The sequence below is a fragment of the Equus przewalskii genome, chromosome 5 (genome assembly GCF_037783145.1).
Source record: "Equus przewalskii isolate Varuska chromosome 5, EquPr2, whole genome shotgun sequence".
Taxonomy (NCBI): domain Eukaryota; kingdom Metazoa; phylum Chordata; class Mammalia; order Perissodactyla; family Equidae; genus Equus; species Equus przewalskii.
Genome location: NC_091835.1, coordinates 61,917,108 through 61,938,098, shown reverse-complemented (window position 1 = coordinate 61,938,098; position 20,991 = coordinate 61,917,108). Strand labels below are relative to the sequence as shown.

The 20,991-nt window shown below is 38.7% G+C and overlaps 1 protein-coding gene and 1 long non-coding RNA gene across 3 annotated transcripts in view; one reads left to right on the top strand and one right to left on the bottom strand.

The window, feature by feature from the left end:
* GXYLT1 (glucoside xylosyltransferase 1) overlaps window positions 1-20,991 on the top strand; it is a 46,321-nt gene that overhangs the window by 2,830 nt on the left and 22,500 nt on the right. Inside the window, exons 2-4 of one of the 2 annotated variants that reach the window (XM_070621040.1) lie at window positions 6,143-6,235; window positions 16,080-16,251; window positions 19,062-19,187. In XM_070621040.1, the coding sequence (XP_070477141.1) occupies window positions 6,143-6,235; window positions 16,080-16,251; window positions 19,062-19,187 (391 nt within the window). The remainder of the gene's footprint in view (window positions 1-6,142; window positions 6,236-16,079; window positions 16,252-19,061; window positions 19,188-20,991) is intronic. The other variant, XM_070621041.1, reaches the window with a different exon arrangement.
* Window positions 236-15,850, bottom strand: LOC139083548 (uncharacterized). The gene is made up of 2 exons (XR_011540371.1): window positions 15,794-15,850; window positions 236-528 (listed from the first exon to the last, which is right to left on the bottom strand). It is a non-coding gene; the product is annotated as an uncharacterized lncRNA (long non-coding RNA).

The window sequence follows — 20,991 nt, the reverse complement described above, 5'->3', positions numbered from 1 at the left end:
TCTCATTGGCCTTGCTTGTATCACGTGCCCACCCATGGACCAATCAGCTTTGCCTGGGATGAAGGATCTCTGCTGCTCTGGCTCTGTGTTGCTTGCACATCCCTGTGGTGGACAGAGTGACATGGTTGGTGTGGGAGAGGAGTGGTGCCTTAAAGGAGGGCGGTGCTGGCTAGGCAGTAGCTCTTCCACAGAGACAGACTCTTAAGCTGGTCAGTACGGACAGACTGTGAAGGTGTGCAGTCTAAAGCGGTTGTTATTACCAGGCATCTGTACTTCTGCAGGAGGAGTTACACCATTTTGTGACTTTAGCTACTCCGGGTGATTCAGTTCCCACATTTCATTGAGGAATCTTGACGGTGATTATCAAAATTTCAGCCTCTTGTGGCTCAACAGCCGTGTGGTAGTGGGGAACCCAGAAACGACTAAGCATTAGAATGATACCATATCTGGGACCTGTCATGCCCTTTGTGTGGAGTCATCTCTCTCTTTTTCAATCTCGTTTGGCCATCGAGTTGTTTCTCCTGGGTCCTGTGAACACAAGGCGGAAATACTGTGAATTTAAAGAGTGGAAAGAGTAAGGGCTTTGGAGACACAGGCTTCAGCTTTGCCGCTTATGGCTGTGTTCACCTTGAACACATTTCCTCATCAGTTAGATAGAGACGAGAGTGTCTATGGTATTGGGTAGCTTGTGAGAATTGAAAGGAAATAGCTTGTATAGATTACTGAGCCTGGTGCCTGGCACAATAAAATTGTAGCTGATATGGTGATCATTTTGATCATTTAAATTTTAATTGATTCTTTCCAATTCCTGACCTCTGGATGGATGGTCCAGGATGCCTGGCAGTGGGGTCTGGGAATCTTTTAGATCCCCACTCCAGGTTATTGGGATAAAACCAAAGATTGAGAACCACCGATTTAGCCGAGAATTGTTAGACCACTATTTTCACACTACTTTGTTAGTGGAGATCCCCCCCACCCCCCGCAATTATTTTTGAAGAATAGAGGAATTGGGGCAGTGAACAGTGAAGAAAGCTGAATTGCTTAACTAAAACCACCTGAATCTCTGCTTGGTTAATACCAAGACATCTCACATAAAACCGATACTCTGCACCTTGTATTTTAGTTCATTGAGGATCATACTTCACATGGTTGTAAGTGCTTAGCACAAACCTGACTAGTAATTAATTCATTAAAATAGTATCGTTCTATGCTTTTGGGGGGGAAACTGCTTAGGCTAATGAAAAAATGTGTACTTTTGATTTACAAGTCCTATTGTATTTATTTTATTTCTTACTTATTTTTTCTGCTTTTTCTCCCAAATCCCCCCAGTACGTCATTGTATATATTTTAGTTATGGGTCCTTCTAGTTGTGGCATGTGGGACTCCACCTCAGCATGGCCTGATGAGTGGATCCGAACCAGTGAAACCCTGGGCCACTGAAGTGGAGCCCGCGGACTTAACCACTCGGCCAGGGGGCTGGTCCCACAAGTCCTATTTTAAAACGTTAAGATTATCATCTATTTGTCGTACCTGGTGGAAATACTTCCCCGACATGTTGACTTAAATTTTTTTTCAGTGTGTATACATGGTGAAGTTTAAAATTTTTATGTATTCAGATTGGCAGTTTTTTTCCTTTATTGTTTTTATTTTTGTCATGCATAGAAAGACTTTCTACCGGAAGGGTTTTTTCCCCCACTTCTTTAACATTTAAATCTTCAATCCAATTTTTGGGGGGAGGGGGCAGCAAAAGGGTGATGCTGACTTAATTTTGAAGTGGTGAAGTCATTGTTCCTTGCCATTTGTTTATAAAGAGTCCTTTTCCCACTTCCTTAGTATTCATGAAAGTAGAGATTTAAGAAAAAGAAGTGAAGACCTGACTTAGAGTTAGAAATTAATTTAAGCAGTCTGGAGATGATTTTTAGTTGAAAATGAGTGACCTGGGCCCTGACCTTCATATAATGGTGCTTTGTCAGTATCTTGGGAGCGGTGTCCATTACTGTGGCTGGAGCTGCCTCTGCTGCTCTCGCAGCACAGTGCAGTGTCTGCGCCTGGAACTTGCCTTCGTGGCTTGCTGCCCTTCGTTCAGACTCACTCCCACATTCTTATGCTGGATATGCCTAAACTTATCCCCGACTCTGAGTTGTGCATGGTTTTCACCAAAGCCTCATGACTACCATGGACAGTCTGAAATGAAAAATACCTGTTCCAGTTTAATTTAAAAGTATATAAGACCTTCTGTTATTGGATTTAAGTAAACTTCAATCATGAGAACTGTTACTGTGGAGAGCGTTGTTGTTAAATGCTCTGTTTAATCCAGAGCATGAACTGTCTCAATTTTTGAAACAGTTTTCAAGTACTGAAATTTTGGGGAATTTTGTTTTTGATCAGGTTTTTTTTTTTTTTTTTTTTTAACTTTTGAAGTAAATATAAGTTCACAGGAAGTTGCAGAGACACCCCACCCCATGTACCCTTCACTCAGTTTCCCCCAATAGTAACATCTCACATGAGCATAGTGCAATACCACTGTATCCAGAATGTATATGTGTTAATCTAGGGCAATGTTCCAACCCCAGAAATTGACATTGGACAACCTCTAGACCTTATTCAGATGTCACCAGTTTTACATGCTGTCGTGTGTGTGTGTGTGTGTGTGTGTGTGTAGTTTTATCACATATGTAAATTTGTGTTACCACCCCTACAATCAGAATACAGATCTGCTTTCTCACCACAGAGATCCCATGTGCTGCCTCCTTTGAGTGGTTTGCTTGTAGACAGGCCACCTAGAGCTAGAAACATTAAGCCATATGAAGTTTGAGGATGAGCCATAGTCAAGGTTTATTTCAATTTGATCCACAAGGAAAAAACTTTGCGTTTTTAGACTTCACTGAATTTGGATGTCTCTGTAGACTGAAGGCATACCCACTTGGCTCAGCTTACAGTTTTTCTCCTATTAAAATTATTGAATAGAGTTACCTCTTTGAATGCTGTATATCTAATGTTCCATTTCCAATAGTTTTAAGAAATAAAAGCAAAAATCCCACAACTAGAAGGACCTGCAACTAAAATATACAACTGTGTACAGGGGTGGTTTGGGGAGATATAGCAGGGAAAAAAAAAAAAAGAATGGCAACAGTTGTTAGCCCAGGTGCCAATCTTTAAAAATAAATAAATAAATAAAAGCAAAAGCAACTAATAACCAGAGCTTGGATAACTGCCTTTACTTTTTGAATATTTTTAAACTTTGGGTTTTTTTCTGGCCTGAAAATATAAGTGCTATCCAGATTAGTTGCTTTTCCTAATTTATTGTTTGCAATAACAGTTACTGGTACATCTTGAGTTTCTAATCTCTGTCTTGATCTTTAAAACTAATTTTGCATAAGTGAGAGAATGTAAATTTGGGAGATAAGAAACTTTATGTTACCCTCTTGCCAGCAGCACCTCAGTATTTTATGATTTTTTTTTTTGAGGTGAGGAAGATTGGCCCTGAGCTAACATCTGTGCCAGTCTTCCTCTGTTTTGTATATGGGATCCCACCACAGCATGGCTTGATGAGTGGTGTGTGGGTCCATGCCCAGAATCTGAACCCGTGAATCCTGGGTGGCTGAAGTGGAGCACACAAACTTAACACTATACCACCAGGCCGGCCCCTTTGATTTTTTTAAATAGTAAGCAGCGTGTGTACTCACTAGTGTGTGTGTTTTATACTTCCATTAATGAAAGACAGAAAGAAGACCATCCTGTCTGTAAACTGTGTTTTCTAACATTGAGTTATGGTCAAGAAACTTACCTAAAACTTGACTTTTTCCCTGCAATTTCATCTGCAGTAATTACTTTACAGTGATTACATGATCTAGCAATTCCACTTGTAGGTGTATCATCAAGAGAATTGAAAATATATGTTCACAGAAAAGTTGTACATGAATGTTCATAGCAGCATTATTTATAATAGCCAAAAAGTGGAAAACAACCCAAATGCCTATCACATGGTGAATGGGTAAACAATATGTGGTATGTCTATCCATCAAATGGAATATTATTTGGCCACAGAAAGGAGTGAAGGGTGCTGGTAAGTGCTCCAGTGGCTGAACCTTGAAAGTATTGTGCTAAGTGAAAGAAGTCAGGCTCAAAAGGCCACATACTGTATGATTCCATTTATGGGGAATGTCCGTAACAGGCAGATCTCTAGCGACACAAAATAGGGGTTGCCTGGGGCTGAGGGATTGCCGAGTACAGGTTGAGGCAGAAAATGGTATTGTTACATAATTTCAAGCAATAATTTTTACAGAAAAATTTGAGATTTCATTTTCCATTTTCATTTTCTATTGTGGTAAGGTTCAACAGCGGGAGGTGGACTAACCCGATTAGTTTTCCTTCCTGGAACAAAGGTGCACTTTAGGTGTTGCTTACAAATAAATCGTGGATTTGTTGAGAGTTGTGATGATAGCTGTATCTGAAAGATGGAGATAGCTATTCTGACAGGTTTGTTGTGAAACTTAAAATGGCTGTGAAAGTACTTAAATCTGAAAAGATCTCTCTGTTAGCTGTTACCCCTGCCACTGAGCCTGTCTCCAGCACGAAATGCAAGGCTTAAAAAATACATAACCATGGCTGGGAGGGGACAAACATAACTTTCCTGATCAAGTTGTTTGTTTTACTGGTCTGCACATATTTTCTTTCCTTTTTCTGATTTATCAGCTGTTTACAATCTGTAACATTTTATGCTGTGTTTGAAAATGGTGTCCCTTTAAAGGAAACCCAAATTACAATGTATCTTTTTTCCATAGATTTAAAAATTCCGGCTTTGCAGTTTTTTATGCAGTAGTACAACAGAATTACTCAGGCAGCATTTAAACAACCCTCAGGGCCTGCCCCAGTTCCCAGAGATTCTGACTTAGGGGCTCTCCGGGTGATTTCCTTCCGCAGCCTGGGTTGAGACCCCCCTCTCTTAGACTGTTGACGTTTATGAGAGATATGATTAGAGATCTTTGCAAATCTGAAATTTCTTAAACCTTTCGCTGTAAGAACAGTAACTTATAATGGAATTTATAGTGGGGGGAAAAGCTTCCTGGGGATGGCACATGGGTTAGTGACTCCCCCCACTTCATTCTGCCTCCTGTAGCACCCAGACTGCCACTGTAGTGAATTTCAAACTAGACTGTTGTTTCGAAAGGAATGACAATGAAAAACATAACTTTCATAATGTGAGGCATTGCTGTTTGTTTAGGTTTTTTTTTTTTTAGCTCCAACCTGCAATCTAAGAAGAAAGATCACACTTTATCCTTCATTTTAGCTTGTGTAATATAGTGAAACTGAGATAGTGTAGGTAATGAAACTGAAGCATGAATATCAGCATGATTTCTTGGTTTTCAGTTTGAAACACCATACAGGTAGCTTGGATTGAGGATTAATTTAAAAGCGTTTAGAGATCCTTTCTTCCCCAGTATTTGTAGCATTTTTTTTTTTTTAAGGATTGGCACCTGAGCTAACAACGGTTGCCAATCTCTTCTTTTTCCTGCTTTCTCTCCCCAAAGCCCCCCAGTACATAGTCGTATATATCCTAGTTTTGGGTCGCTCTAGTTGTGGCATGTGGGACGCCGCCACAGTACGGCCTGACAAGCGGTGCCATGTCCGTGCCCAGGATCCGAACCCGCGAAACCCTGGGCCGACGAGGTGGAACGTACACACTTAACCACTCGGCCATGGGGCCAGCCCCTGTAGCATTTTAAGTTTGCTTCAGGATAAGCAGATTTTTTTTTTAGGCTGAAATGGATTTTATTCTAGGGGGAATATGTGTAGTGCATGAAGGAAAATTTTAGAAGTATTTCCATATTTTCCGTGTTACCTGAGGAGGGGGTTTTAATATATTGGGAGAGTTCCTGACTAGAAAACTATTTTCCAGTCTGTGTGGTGTCTTCTATCTAAAGGTTTTAAAGTTCTATTTAAAATAATGGTACCCTAAGTCAGGGAGAAATCAATTTCCAGAAATCCTCAGGTTACCATAGCAATCTTGGATTTGCAAAGTTGGATTTGCAGTTTTGTTGCTGTGAAATAGAACAATAAGTTATTATGTTATTGAGTAATTCTTTGTTAGTTTTAAACCGAATACTCACATAGGCCTCTCCTTTGTGTCTTACTCTGTCAGGTGTAAAGATTTCTCTCTGTGTTACTGGAATCCCTATTGGATGCTGCCCTCTGATGTTTGTGGAATGAACTGCTTGTGGGAAGCGGCTCTTAGGTAGGCACTTAATATTTAATTGGTAGATCAGTGTAGGTAAGATTAGATAGTAGATAATAAATTTTTGACTGTAATAGGACGTAAAAATGTTTCTTTCCCTGTAATTTAATACTATCATACAAGTAAATAATTCATTTTCTGATTGGGTTTTTCTATTCCTTTTTCCCACTTTGTAGTTGTTATCACTAATTTTTAGTGCATACTGTGTATAAAATGCTTTACATTTTTTTAGATGTTATTAAGATAAGCCATTGTTTTAGGATAATTTATGATCTAATGTTAGGTAACAGGTGATAAAGTGATAAACAGGTGATCAAGATAGACTTCCACTGACATGTACAGACACATATATGGCATTTATCTAATTTAAAGCTGGTATGCTGAACATTTTGTAGGTGGATGTGGACCGGTGGGGAAGGGTTATGTTGGTTATTAGCAGAGATTGAATATTGGGGAATGTGAAGATAAAGATAAGTGTTTAATGATGGAGCAAACTATATGACATTGTTTATTGACCTTTTAAGTTACTGAATAGCTTGGCTTTCTTCATTGATCTGGATAGTGAAGACACTGGATTGGCTGACCTCTCAGGTCCCTCCCTGTTCTAACCTTTATTGAAGGAAACAAGTGTCAATAGGAATGGGATAGCAGACCATCTCCCTGAGACAGTGGCAGGGGAGAGTGAGGCAGTAGCTTGAAATGCTCTTCCCCAGAGTAAGATTTCTTTGAGAGTCACCTTTTTTTACTGTATTTTTATGATTCACTTAAATTTGAATTCTACTCATTGCATTTCCCAGACACAGTGCTAGGTGCTAAGAACCAGACTCGGAGCTTGGTTAATGTGGCTCCATCCTTCTGGAGCTTACATGCTGATGGGAGCGCCACACTAGTAAACCTGAGATTACAATAGAGTGGCAAGTTGTAGCTATGATGATGGGAGAAACAGGTGAGTTTTCAGGTGAGGGTCATTTTAAGGCATCAGAGAAGGCTTCCTGGAGGGAGTGACTACCTGATGAACAAGAAATTAGCCAGGCTCAAGGACAGGAGGTGAAGTATTCCAGTTGGAAAGAACTGCATTCTTAATGTATATTGGTAGTATGTATTTTCAGATTCTTGTGTTCCTAGTACATTATGCATCCAGTGAACAACTTGGGAGGGAATCGTTGAAATCAGATATTTTAATTATATCTCGTTGCTATGGAAAAGATTGGGTGATTGAAATTCTAATGTGGGTCAGTCAAGTCAGATTATTCAAATTTTTAAAAACTAGCTTTTTAAAGATAGTCTTACCCTTCAGCTTGTTCATAATTTTGGAGAATTGGAGCTCCATATTTTCATTCTTAGAAAAGTTTGCTAATGAGTGGAGATTGACAAACACCATTGTGCTATCTTGAGCCATGCGACATAAATCTACTCCCTCTGGGAGCTGGGTAAGCTTGAAAACTTTTGTGTACTCTGATTTATACACCCCAGCTGTTTTGTAAGTTACAGCGTGAGTAATAATTCTTCCCTCCTCCTCGACTGCAAGAGGACCCCAGGGAAGTGGACCTCATCCGAATCCTGCGGCCTCTGCTTATTATTCCTTTCATTTTGGCTTCTCCAACTCATTATTTTCCTAATGCTCCCAAGTACTTCTTGGTAGGAATTACTTGTGGATGGCTACATAATGTTGTAAACCCTCATGCTTGTCACTCTCCTTAATTTGAGATTTTATTTTTTTAATTAATTAATTAATTAACTTATTTGAGAAAGATTAGCCCTAAGCTGACCTCTGCTGCCAATCCTCCTCTTTTTGCTGAGGAAGACTGGCCCTGAGCTAACATCCGTGCCCATCTTCCTCTACTTTATATATGGGACGCCTGCTACAGCAGGGCTTGAAGCAATGTGTAGGTCCACACCCGGGATCCAAACCAGCGAACCCCGGGCCACCAAAGCAGAATGTGCAACCCTAACCACTGCACCACCAGCCAGCCCATACTTTGAGATTTTAAAAGTTACGCCTCTCTCTTAACTCTACTTGTAATATTTGCATCCATGGTATATATCTGTAACCTTCTTGTTAGATATATCATATTGTATAAAATCTCTTGAACTTAATTTCTTACTTAGAATTTAGGATCCCTCACATTTAATGGCTCTCTTCAAACATACAGGTAAGCCAGAATGCCTTCCAGTTGCCATATCATTCTCACCCACCATTTCAGTGTTTAAGTAATGTCTCATCTTGGTCTGACTCTAAGAGCTTCCCTGCCCACCTGGTAAAGCTTCAGTGAAATTCCCCTTTCCTCCCACCTTAGGTCTCACATTTTGCCTGACACCAGTGCGCCCTCGGCTATCACTGTTTTCTTCTCCCCAGGCCAGTTCCAGCCTTCCCAATTTGAATTCTTCACATAATTTTATTTTAATCAAAGCTTATCTAGGGGATTATTTCCTCCCAATTTATTATACAGTGGACATAACCTAGAAAAGCAAAATTGCCTCCGGTCCTTGAAACCGAGCCAAATGCAAAATCCCTGCAACAAATTTCTTTCAGCCCTTTTTCCTTCAGGCATTCTTCTTTCACTCTCTTTCTCTTCACCAGCAAACTTCTTATAAGAGTATCTACTGGCTTTATTTCCTTAACAACAAAAAAACTTCCCACCTTGACACCTGACGGAAACCCTACTGTCACTGCAGTCGCCTCTGACCTCGGAATTGTTCTTCTGGGGCCTGATCGTCCTTTTCTTGTCCGTCTGACACTGGTTACCACTTGCTCTTTCTTTCTTTCGACTCTCTCCTTCTCTGGCTCTTGAGGTGTCTCAGCCCTTTGCTCTCTCTGCCCCTGGACACCTCTCCCTATTCCGGACTCCTAAACACTGATGTTCTGCAGCACTCTGCTCTTTCTCTCTCCACTCCATGGATAGTCACAGGGTAGTCTGGTTCACTGATGTCTTCAATCCGGAGAACTGTATTTCCAGCTGCATCTCAGTCATTTTTACCTGGCTGATTCAGATGCCTCAAACACTCTTGTTCAAGCCTGTATTCATGGTCTAGCATCTCACAGCTTCCCTCGTCTGTATTTTGTATCCTGGCTGACGACTGACTTTCCGCATGTCAGTCCACAATGACTCTTCTTACCTGTCTCCTTCCACGCTGTTGCTCCTGACGGCCTCTTCCTTCCTGATGCCTTAACTACGAGTTCATCACTTCTTATCCAGCTCGTATGATCTCCCTTCCCTGCCCTCCTCTTCTCCCTTCTCTGTATCCTCTGCATCACTGTACTCACCACATCTGTTGTAGTTGTGAATCTTTATCCACTTCTAGACTGTTGATTTTGCATGTAAGTACCACCTGGTGTTCATCATTTAAGCTCCATGCCTAGCAAGGTGCTTGGTAACCAGTAAATAAGCAATGATTTTCCCCAGAATTTCCAGACTAGCTTGGATGTGTGTGTAGTGAGCTTCCTTAGCAATCTTGACTTTTTTTTCTATTTTAGAAATTAACATGCCCTGTAATTAAATCTTTAAAAATTCTGTGTTTTCACAACAGGCTGTAAATTGTGTGAGGTTAGGATTGTGGCTTTCTTGCTTGTCCCCAGTGTCTAGCATATGAAAGGAGTTAAAATATTCATTGAAAAGAATAAATTATCTCACTAAATTGTGTTCTACAAATTATATGGATTTTAAGCCTGCGCCAGCATTGTATGAGTGTGCTGGTGTCACCATAACCTTAGCATTAGTGGGAGATAGAATTTTACCACTGATTAGGGTAAAATGATAGCTTATTATTGGTTTATATTTCATTATTTGGTGAACATATATCCATATTTACTTAACTTTTTGACCTTTTATTTGTATTTTCTGTATTGATATTTACCTGTTTTTAATGCTTATTTTATGAACCCTTAGAATGATATATTCTCCTTTTGCCATTGGTTACAGATATTTTCCTCATTTGTTTCATTTTTTTATGTTATCTTTTCATTCTGCAATATCTTAATTTTAGTATTATTTTCAAATTCTGTTTTAATGTACTAATTTTTCTATGACTTAAGCTTTTAAAATATTTGATCTTTCTTTTTAAGTGGGAATTGATTTTCAACTCACGGAGTCTGAGGTTATAAGTGATTTAGTGTTACCTGTATTATGTCGAGTGGTCCTATGCTAGTTTTAAGAGAGAGATTTTTACAGATTATTTTAAATTGTGTTTTAGCGATTAATACTTATATTTCATGTTGAACTTTTAAATTCTCTTTTTTATGTTTTGTGTGAAACCCTGAAGAGTGGTTTTTTTTAAGTATTATATTTGTTTCAAAAGTGATTTATATACCACTCTTTAAAGTAGTTTTACCTAGTATAACTAGGTAAATTCATACTATTCAGCACAACTCATCTTTTATAGTAAGAGGAGAAACTTTTTTTTTTTTTTGAGGAAGATTAGCCCTAAGCTGACCTCTGTTGCCAATCCTCTTTTGCTGAGGAAGACTGGCCCTGAGCTAACATCCGTGCCCATCTTCCTCTACTTTATATGTGGGATGCCTACCACAGCATGGCTCTATAAGTGGTGCGTAGGTCCGTACCCAGGATCTGAACTGGCAAACCCAACTGAAGCAAAACATGCAAACTTAACTGCTATGCCACCTGGCTGGCCCAGAGAAAGATTTTTTTTTTTTTAATTTTTTTTTTTTTCCTTTTTCTCCACTGAGCCCCCCGGTACATAGTTGTATATTCTTCATTGTGGGTCCTTCTAGTTGTGGCATGTGGGATGCTGCCTCAGCGTGGTTTGATGAGCAGTGCCATGTCCGCGCCCAGGATTCGAACCAACGAAACATTGGGCCGCCTGCAGCAGAACGCGCAAACTTAACCACTCGGCCACGGGGCCAGCCCAAAAGATTTCTTTTTAAGCTATACATTAAAGAAATTGTTATAAGTGTTTCTGAATATAGTTTTCCATTTTGTTCAATGGCAAGTTTTTAAAGATAGGTTCATGGCAGTTATTTTTTAGTTTGGGGAGATTGTTATCAGAAATTTAATTTGTTTAGTTTGACTTTATATACTTCATTAAAATGCTAATTTCTAGTCCAAATATTATTATACATTGTTTCTTTTATAGAGAAAACACTAGTTTAATCATAGGCTAGAAGAATGCACTGGAAACTTAATGCTGTCTAAATAAAAAAATAGAAGAAAAATTATTGTGATGCCTTTATAGCAGAACTGTTACTTAAAATAAATCTGTTAACAGTGTTTGTATTAGAATTTATCATCCAAAAACATTCTTTAAGTAGTAACTTTTTTTAGATTCCCTCTCAAGTTTTTACTTTGGTCAGTTTCAAATCTGCAGAAGTTAAAAGAATAGTGTAGTGAACACACTGTGTACCCTTCACTAGGTATTTACCTGTTATCAGCATTTTGCCACTTTGTTTTTTCAGCTAAACCATTTGAGAAACAGTTGCAGCCATTATGACACACGCCTAAATGTTCAGCGTGTATCACCTAAGAACAGGACATTCTCCAGTATAACTGTATCACTTCAAGTTATTTAACACTGACACAATATATATTCATGTTCCTATTTCCTTATTTCCTATTATGAACTTTATATCTTTTCTTCCTCATTCAGGACCCAGTCAAGGTTCAAACGTTGCATTCAGCTGTTAGGTCTATTTAGTCTGCTTTGCTCTAGAACAGTTCCCCAGACTTTTCTGAGGGGAGGTGGTGGTGGTATCTTTTGTGACATGATATTTTTGTTTTGTTTTGCAGACTGGCCCTTTTTCTGAATTTGCCTGTCTCCTCCTGGTTACATTCAGGATTTGGGGCAGGAATACTGCATAAGGGACACTGTGCTCTTCGTTGGCCCTGCCATCAGGAGGCACCTGATGTCTTAAGTTTAATATTATTGGTTGTTAAGGTGGTGGCATCACATTTCTACACTGTAATAGTATCTTTATCCCTTTTGTAATGTGTGGGGATAATATCTTGATACTCTGTGGTTTTTACATCCATTAATTATTCTTGTTCAAATCAACTATTACAATAGTGAATGCAAAATAGTGGTTTTTGTAATTCTGTTATTCCTTCTATATTTATTTGTTGGTATTCGTCTTTAAAGAAGGATTCCCCCACCCCCTTACCCCATTTTAGACTCATGGATTCATTTTTTTAACCAAATGTGCTATCATTCATTACCGTCATAATTCCTATGTCAGTTGGCTCAGGTTATGCCAAATTTAGCCATGGGAGCCCTCAAGTATTATCTGTGAATGATCTGAAGACTTTCTTCTAATCATGTATCTGTGGAAAAATTGGTTTGATGTAAAAATGTCCTTTTGAATAACAGTTCTTAAAATTCACAGAGACTTTTCTCTTATTCACACTGTGATTAAAATATAGCACATTTTTTCCAGACCCTGACAAAATTATGCCATTTAATTGGGACCAACGTTACTTGAATGGATGCTTCCCTGAAGCTCCTTAGAAGGTCTTAGTTCTGCCTTCCTTTCGTGTAGGAGCTTACCTTAGATGTCTTCCGGCTGCAGTTGTTTCCTGTCCTTGGGGTCTGGGGATAGGGTGGTGGGCAGAGACATCTTCAAAATATGTTTTGTGCTGTCAGTTTAGGTCTTGAAGTCTGTATGGTATATGATACTTTTGCTAAAAAGGGACACATAACAGAAAAACAAGTGCAGTGTATTTGACCATATTCCTTCCATAGAAATTGCTGGGTTCGGGTGATGGCAGTGTGGCTAAAACAAGCTAAAATGCCTGGGAGGAGTCGTCCCTGGGACTGATTGTAGAGGGATGGGTTTTTTTCCTTGAAGAACATTTGACTTATTTTTCTTTTCTGTTTTACAAATTTTATTTTTATTTTTCCTTCTTCTCCCCAAATCCCCCCAGTACATAGTTGTATATTGTAGTTGTGAGTCCTTCTAGTTGCGGCATGTGGGATGCCACCTCAACATGGCCTGATGAGCGGTGCCATGTCCGCACCCAGAATCCGAACCAGTGATACCCCGGGCCGCCGAAGCGGAGCTCGCGAACTTAACCACTGGGCCACGGGGCCCGTCTCTGACTTATTTTTCTTAAGAAGGTTTATTATACTTCTTGTCTCTGTGTAGAGAATTCTGTGCAAAACAACACATGACTGTTACGGCTTCATTTTTAAATCTCTTGACTTTTACCTCTGGGGCAGGATCTAGTTACGGCCGATTAAGCGATCAGCCCGTTATAGCTTCTCAAGTCTTGGTGCTTTAATGAGGACCTTTATGCCATCATGAGAAGTAGGATCTGGAGGCATTCACCTGAAGGATGATGAGATAATTGAGAGCTCTGTGCAATTATGTCTCCATTGCCTTGTCTTTTACTTGTGTCATTGTGGCTTCCACTGATTTAAGATGAACTGGCTTCACATCCCGTTGTTATCGGTATAGAAAGTGTAGATGTCTAGTCTCCGCTCTGATACAGTTTCAGTGTCATAAACTGAGGGGCTTGACAGAAAAGAGGGGAACAGATATAGGGTGCAGACAGGGGAGGAGGTGCTACTTCTTTCTAATTGCCGTCAGGGGAAAAGAGTGGAGAGCTTTAACAAGACCCAGGCTTGTGCTGAGACTAGATATATGGAAGGAGAGGCACAGGGTGGGAAAAGGATGAATTCCATGGTAACTCTGTCACAGATGACGTCTGCACAGTCAGAGAGCCGTGTGCAAATTTACACGATTGTCCCCTACCTCAAACTATTCGTAAAACTCAATTCCTAGTAGATTAATCTGAATTTTAAGGGCAAAGTACATACCTAATATTATATCTTAACTTAATGATAATCTTAATATCTTGATGAAGAATGAAATATCACCACTGCTTCTGGAATAGTCATAGACTTCTTGCAACAACAACACTTTATTTGTGACTTCTCCACCTAATACCATTAACAAAGTGTATAATAATATTTAATTTTGTGAATTATCTGGGGGAGGATTCTTTTTCTTAAAAGCAGGGTTTTTAAAATTGTTTTTAAAGAACCTCACCTATAGAATAATTGGCCCTTTAGCCTGAACAAATGGCAAGTTCTCAAGGTATTGAGGAGTCTAAGTTTCCCTCCCAGGAGAGGGATCAGGGAATGCAATGACCTCACTCTTTTCTAGGGTATAATATTTCAGCTGAAGAGCTTTTCTGCTCCCCTGCTGAAGGCTGACCATTACTAGTAATTGTGTATGTGAGAGATGTCCCACGTGAGAGAAACGAACCCATTTTCGGGCCTCAGGAGCCCAGGCAGACTGGAGTAGCATCAGTCAACTGCTGTCGTAAACATCTCCAGGCCCTTCACTAAACAGGCTGGTTAATAGGAATGGATAGATCCGCAGTCAAAGCAGGAGCGCATTATATATATATATTCAGACTTAATTTTTTTTCTATTAATATAAAATAATTCCAAATGTTTTAATGTTAAAACATTAAGATATGTGAATTTGATATTCAAGCATGTTTTATATAGTCCCTTGTTTGTATTTAATATTACTTAGTATGATTTTCTGTTTCCTGATATCCTGGTCAATTGAGGAGCACCCAGGAGCAAGAGCAAGATTTTCCTCAGGAAACACTTCTAGGTCCACTCTCACACAGGGACCTGTGAATACTCAAGATTCCAAAGTCCTGTGCTAACGACATAACTACAGTAATTTTAGCTTGTAAATTTAAGAAAAACGATTAGTCACCCATCCCTGCTACTGTAAATCTCAGTAATGTCTACATTGCCACTGTTAACGTTAATATAATTTCTAATTCTTACACATTTTACAGAAAGCATCTCTGTAAGCAAAAGTTGAGTTAAAGTCAAATTTGCGTGTTTCTGGGTCAGACTTTTGTACTCTATAATACTTTAATGTGGTACTAGTTTCATGTTGTCTTTGTTTCTTACATTCCTTTAGCTGTCAGTTCCAAAAAGATGATTTTATGCCATAATTACAGATGAGATCTTTATTTTATATTATAAATCTATTAGTTCATAGCAGTGCAGTCACACATAATTAGTCTCCGTGTTAAGAGAGTCTGGCGTAGCCTGGACAATGACTTGGGTTGAGGAATCTTTCCTTCCCAAAAGACATACCAGTGTTTGATTAGTATGTGCTAGCCCATCCCAGGAATTTTTACCTCTCACTGATTGCTTGGTAAATGGGACCAAATGTGTGTCAGTGACAAAAGTAATGTAAAGGAAACTTTTTCTCGTAATCAACATGGTTGAAGACTGGACGTAATATTGAACTATTTATGGGTGAATTTATGTCTGGGTTTGATTCAGAATGACCCGTTGGTTCGTGGAGGGGAGTGCGGGGAGGTGTTTTAGATGAAATAAGAATGCCTTGGAATGTATATTTGTTGCAGCTGGGACATGGGTACATGAGGATTTATTGTATTTGCTCCACTTTTGTGTTTAGGATATATATATATTTTTTGAATAAGAAGTTTTTTAAAAATTTGAAGGGGGACCTTCAAATCAGTGATGCTCCCTTTCTCAGTTGCGGAGTTGCAGTGAGGAGTAAGCCCTGATGCCCAAGGACATTCAGTGAGTAATGAATTAACTTCTCACCTGTACGTCTAGGTTGGCACTGGTTATGTCCCGGTCTTGGGAGAGCTGAGAAAATAGTCATTTTCTGTGTTCTGTGGTTGCTAGGGAGGAACATATGCTGAGAAAGGCTGGTTGAGAGTATAGAAATGTACAATTGATTCAACATTGTAACGTGGTAATCTGATGTGTCTTTGCTCTTTAAGTAGAAGTTTCAAACTTCAGTTTTTGAACATGATCCAAATACCACGTTGTAAACATGTTACCCTATACTAAAACTGTTGGAAAATGTGGTTTTCTTTTTTATTAGGTACAATCTGAAAATACAGCCCGTTGAGAGAATGCACCTAGCTGTAGTTGCCTGTGGTGAAAGACTGGAAGAAACTATAACCATGTTGAAGTCAGCTCTAATTTTCAGCATCAAGCCTCTTCAGTTCCATATTTTTGCAGAAGATCAACTACATGATAGTTTTAAAGGCACAGTAAGTATCTGAGACTTAGTCAAGACCGTAGAGCTGACAGTTTAATGGTATGCTATAACAGAATGTTATTTCATTCCTGCGTTGAGCAAAAATATTTATTCTGTAACTCTGCCCTCCTAGAGTGGGAAGTGCTCTCTGCTACCACTTCAATCTGAAGAGTCCAGATCTAGGATCTAAGAGGAAGGTTTGTTTTTGAAAAGGAGTGGGCTACTTAAAGTCCTTTGCCAAGCTTGGAGGTTTTGTTTTACTGACTGTAGTTCCAGGATGTTTTGACTGAGAAGTCCTATGATTTAATTTTTTTCCTCTCCTTGGCTTGCGAGTATCTCAACCAGAGTGTGCACAAAGGTTTTAATTCTCTTTTGAGGGGAGGGAATTCTTGATTGACAATATGGAGGGAAGTGGCTTCTTGCTCTAATAAAACAAAGTTCTTTATTTGGTTGGTATTAGTTACAATTAATTTGGCTGTAATGGCAGAAAATGCAAAATAACAGTGGCTTAAATAAGATAGAAGTTTATTTCTCTTTCACATAAAAGTAGGCAGTCTGAGGTATGTGACAACTCCACGTCTTCAGAGAGTCTGACTTCTTTCTTGTGGCTGAGCCATCTTTAACATAAGGCTTCTACCTCATGATCCAAGATGGCTAATCATGCTCCAGCCATCACACCCTTATTCTAGCCCATGTGAAGGAGGAAGGACTGAAGAAGGGCAATCCCCTCCTTCCTTCTAAGGGCACTTTCCAGAGGTTGCACGTGACATTCCTGCCAGTATTTCATTGGTCTGAACTTAGTCATGTGACCATACCTAGCTGTGAGAGTTGAAAATATACCCTTTAATCAGGGCAGCCACGTAACCTCCTTAAGATCAAAAAAAAAAAAAAAAATACCATGCAAGAAGAGGAGAACAGATACAAGGGAGAGAACGCATAAGAAAAAGAAAATTCACCTGAAATCTCAAATCTCACTACCTTTTGTTCTGAGATTGGTGGTAAAAATGGTGATAATGACTATCTCCGCCCATCTCTGTCTCTGTCTACACTAAATTAACCTTTGAAACTGAATTGAATTTTTATGCTTGGTCTAACAGCAGGAAAAAAAGTGTATTTCATGATTTTTCATCATTAGTTCATTTTGCATATTGAGTGAAAAATACAACTTGGGGCCTCAAGTCTTTTAGTTTTCTGCCAAAATCCTTGATTCCTAGAGGTATAAAGTTTTAACTATTTAAAAATATTTCTAGTATCTGTATTTTTTAAATGTACTTTTGTGGTCTTGATCTCTTAATCTGGATTGTTTTCTAAAATATTAACTGATGAATTAATCTGTCTTAACAGTTCAGAGAATAGCAACAGATTGCTACTAACTGTGGAAACCTTTGAAAATGTAATAAAAAAGTAAAATAAATTTATAGCTTCATCTTATATGCATCCTCTGTGTTGTATTCAAATCTGGCCGAGTTCCTGCTTGTGTACTATATACTATATGGTAAACTCAGTTTAGCTCTCGTAGTCAACTCTAAGAATCTTTGGTTTTGCTTGTGATGAAAGAGTGTCAAATATTTGTGGAATATGCTTTTACTGCAAACAAGATGATTAACTACTAGTGTTAAATAAAAAGTGACTAAGATTTCATTTTGAAATTGATATTGAAAGGATCTTTACGTGATTTATAAATTGCACAGGGAAACTAACATGCTAGTGTATTAAACTAATTACCAGAGACTTCAAAGCAGAGTGTTGGAAGTAAAGATAGTGCCTTAAACTATGGCAGAAGGCACTAATGGTTTTAAAAATTGCTTGAACACAGTAATAATGCAAAAAGAAGGACATCTTCAGTCTGTTACATAAACTACTTCGTCTTTTCTCCCCCTATAAATAATTTGCAAATGCTCTGTAAGAAACTTGAATCAACAATTCTGTTGGAGCAACCTTGATAGGTAATACTTAACTCAATTTGAAACATTTCAGTATCTTGAAATGCATTCAGGACACCAAAGAGGAAATGTGTTCATTATAGATTTTCAGATCTATTTTCCTTTTTGTAATGATTTTTTAAAAATTGGCATTGGGGGCTGGCCCCGTGGCCGAGTGGTTAAGTTCGCGTGCTCTGCTGCAGGTGGCCCAGCGTTTCGTTGGTTTGAATCCTGGGCGCAGACATGGCACTGCTCATCAAACCACACTGAGGCAGCGTCCCACATGCCACAACTAGGAGGACCCACAATGAAGAGTATACAACTATGTATAGGAATAAAAAGGAAAAAAATAAAATCTTAAAAAAAAAAAAGTAGAAAAAAAAATTGGCATTGGATGTATATTTATTAGAATATTTTATTATCAGGAATAGCCATGCATATTAAAACCACATAGATGGATAAATATTTTCTAATCAGTTTCATATTGGTCTGACTTGGAATGTCAACATTTTCTCCGTCATACATCCTATGGGGATGAAATTAGTGCTTAATTTTTCTGAGTTTCATTTGTCTGGGGATTGGAGGATTTGTACATCAGATAAAGTTGAGGGGGATGGACAACTCGCAAGGCTCTGTCAACGCCCTGATTTTGTGATGGATATCTTTATAACTTTATTGTGCCTCAGATCTAAAGGGTGGAGTCTTTCTGGCATATTACTATCATTTTAAAGTTTTGAATGAAAACAAAATGTTGGAAAGAAGAATCTGACTTTCTCTTAACTGTGTACAGCATAAAATGTATAATATTTTTTAGCCTTTTTTGTTTCATAACCTGTTGGTTTATGATTTTACAGAAAAAATTGAAACAAATCTGAACTGAGTTCTTATTTTTTTTTTTTAGCTCGACAGCTGGTCATTTCTGCAAACATTTAATTATTCATTATACCCAATAACTTTTCCAAGTGAGAATGCAGTGGAGTGGAAAAAACTCTTTAAACCATGTGCTTCCCAGAGATTGTTCTTGCCAGTAAGTTTTTTCCCCCAATGTTCTTTTTTTTTAATCTTGCTTTTACACACAAGTTAATGAAGAGTTACATATAAATCCAGTTAAATAAACACACATGTGTGATTTTCCCTTTGAATGTTAAGGGAAAAAAACTTCCTGTAGAACAAATCAAAGCTCTAATAAAAACCTCTGTTAAAAATGAAAAATGTAAATAATTTCTGTTGAAACACTATATCTTACATTATAATTTATCCAGTTGCTATAAACTGTTTTATCTCTAAGAAGAAATAGAGGTTGTCAGATCTTAATGGAGCCAAGTCTGTTGCCAGCAGAAATGCAGTGACCGTCGGGCCGGCCTGGTGGTGCAGCAGTTAAGTTCACATGTTCTGCTTCAGTGGCCCGGGGTTCACCAGTTCAGATCCTGGGTGCGGACATGGCACTGCTTGTCAAGCCATGCTGTGGCAGGCGTCCCACATAGAAAGTAGAGGAAGATGGGCATGGGTGTTAGCTCAGGACCAGTCTTCCTCAGCAAAAAGAGGAGGATTGGCAGCAGATGTTAGCTCAGGGCTAATCTTCCTCAAAAAAAAAAAAAATTAAAAAAAGAAATGCAGTGACAGTATCACCTTCAGGTTGCAGACTACATTCATAAATTGGGAAATGTGGTAGATTGCATCTTTACATAACCATTGCTGTCCTGTACCAACCAAGCTAGCTCTTTCTAACTGGTATTTTAACAGACACAAAATTTAAGGCGTATGACCTCAAAGGGAGATGGGAACCATTTATTCAGTGGAGCTGTTGTTTGATGGTGTTCTCTGGTAGTGATAAGCCCTGATTATCTCTTTATAATCTAAAAATATTCAGAAGCAAGGTTCCCTCTTCTATTTTAAATTGATTTCACCCATAGTTTTAAAAATCGCAGTGGTTGTTAGGACTACTATAGTGTTAATGTAAATGTAATGCAAATTACTATTAAAATAGTAATGGTAGTAGACTCATTTTAAGAAGCTCACAAGTTTCTAGAAAGTATATAAATTATGGGAAAGAAACTTCAGTTACTTGTTATTATTAAGTGGATTATGGCGATTCTTAGCTTATTAAGAATATAGTTTACTGAATCCATGATGTCAGTAAGATTTGAAGTTGGTATAATTTTGATAGCTGAGTCTGCCTAACCAGTATCTTTGTTGCTGTGTGTAAAAAATTTGGATCCTAGGATCTTTCTCACTCTTCTCTTCCATTGTAAGGAGCACACAAATAAAGGATTAAGATTGGGAAAAAACCTGAGAAGTTTTACGTACTTCATGGAGGCTTTTATAAAAAAAATTTTATGTTGAATTGTTGCAGTGTCAGATTCATTTAATTAGTCTTTGAGTGCCTATTTTCTCCCAAGTATCTGTACTAAGTGTTGGGAGTATAGAAATGGACAGGTTTCCTGTTTTTTGTTTTTTGGGTTTTTTTTGAGGAAGATTAGCCCTGAGCTAACATCTGCTGCCAATCCTCCTCTTTTTGCTGAGGAAGACTAGCCCTGAGCTAACATCCATGCCCATCTTCCTCTATTTTATATGTAGGATGCCTTCCACAGTGTGACTTGCCAAGTGGTGCCTTGTCCACACCTGGGATCCGAACCGGCGAACCCCGGGCCGCCAAAGCAGAACATGCACACTTAACCACTGTGCCACCTGGCTGGCCCCAGGTTTCTTGTTTTTGTAGAGCTTATTGTCTGAGGTGGGAGACAGACATTAAACAAACACAATATGACATTAAGTAAACACAAATATGTTACTGAAAATGAGTGATGAAAGAAACATGAGGTCACAGCCAT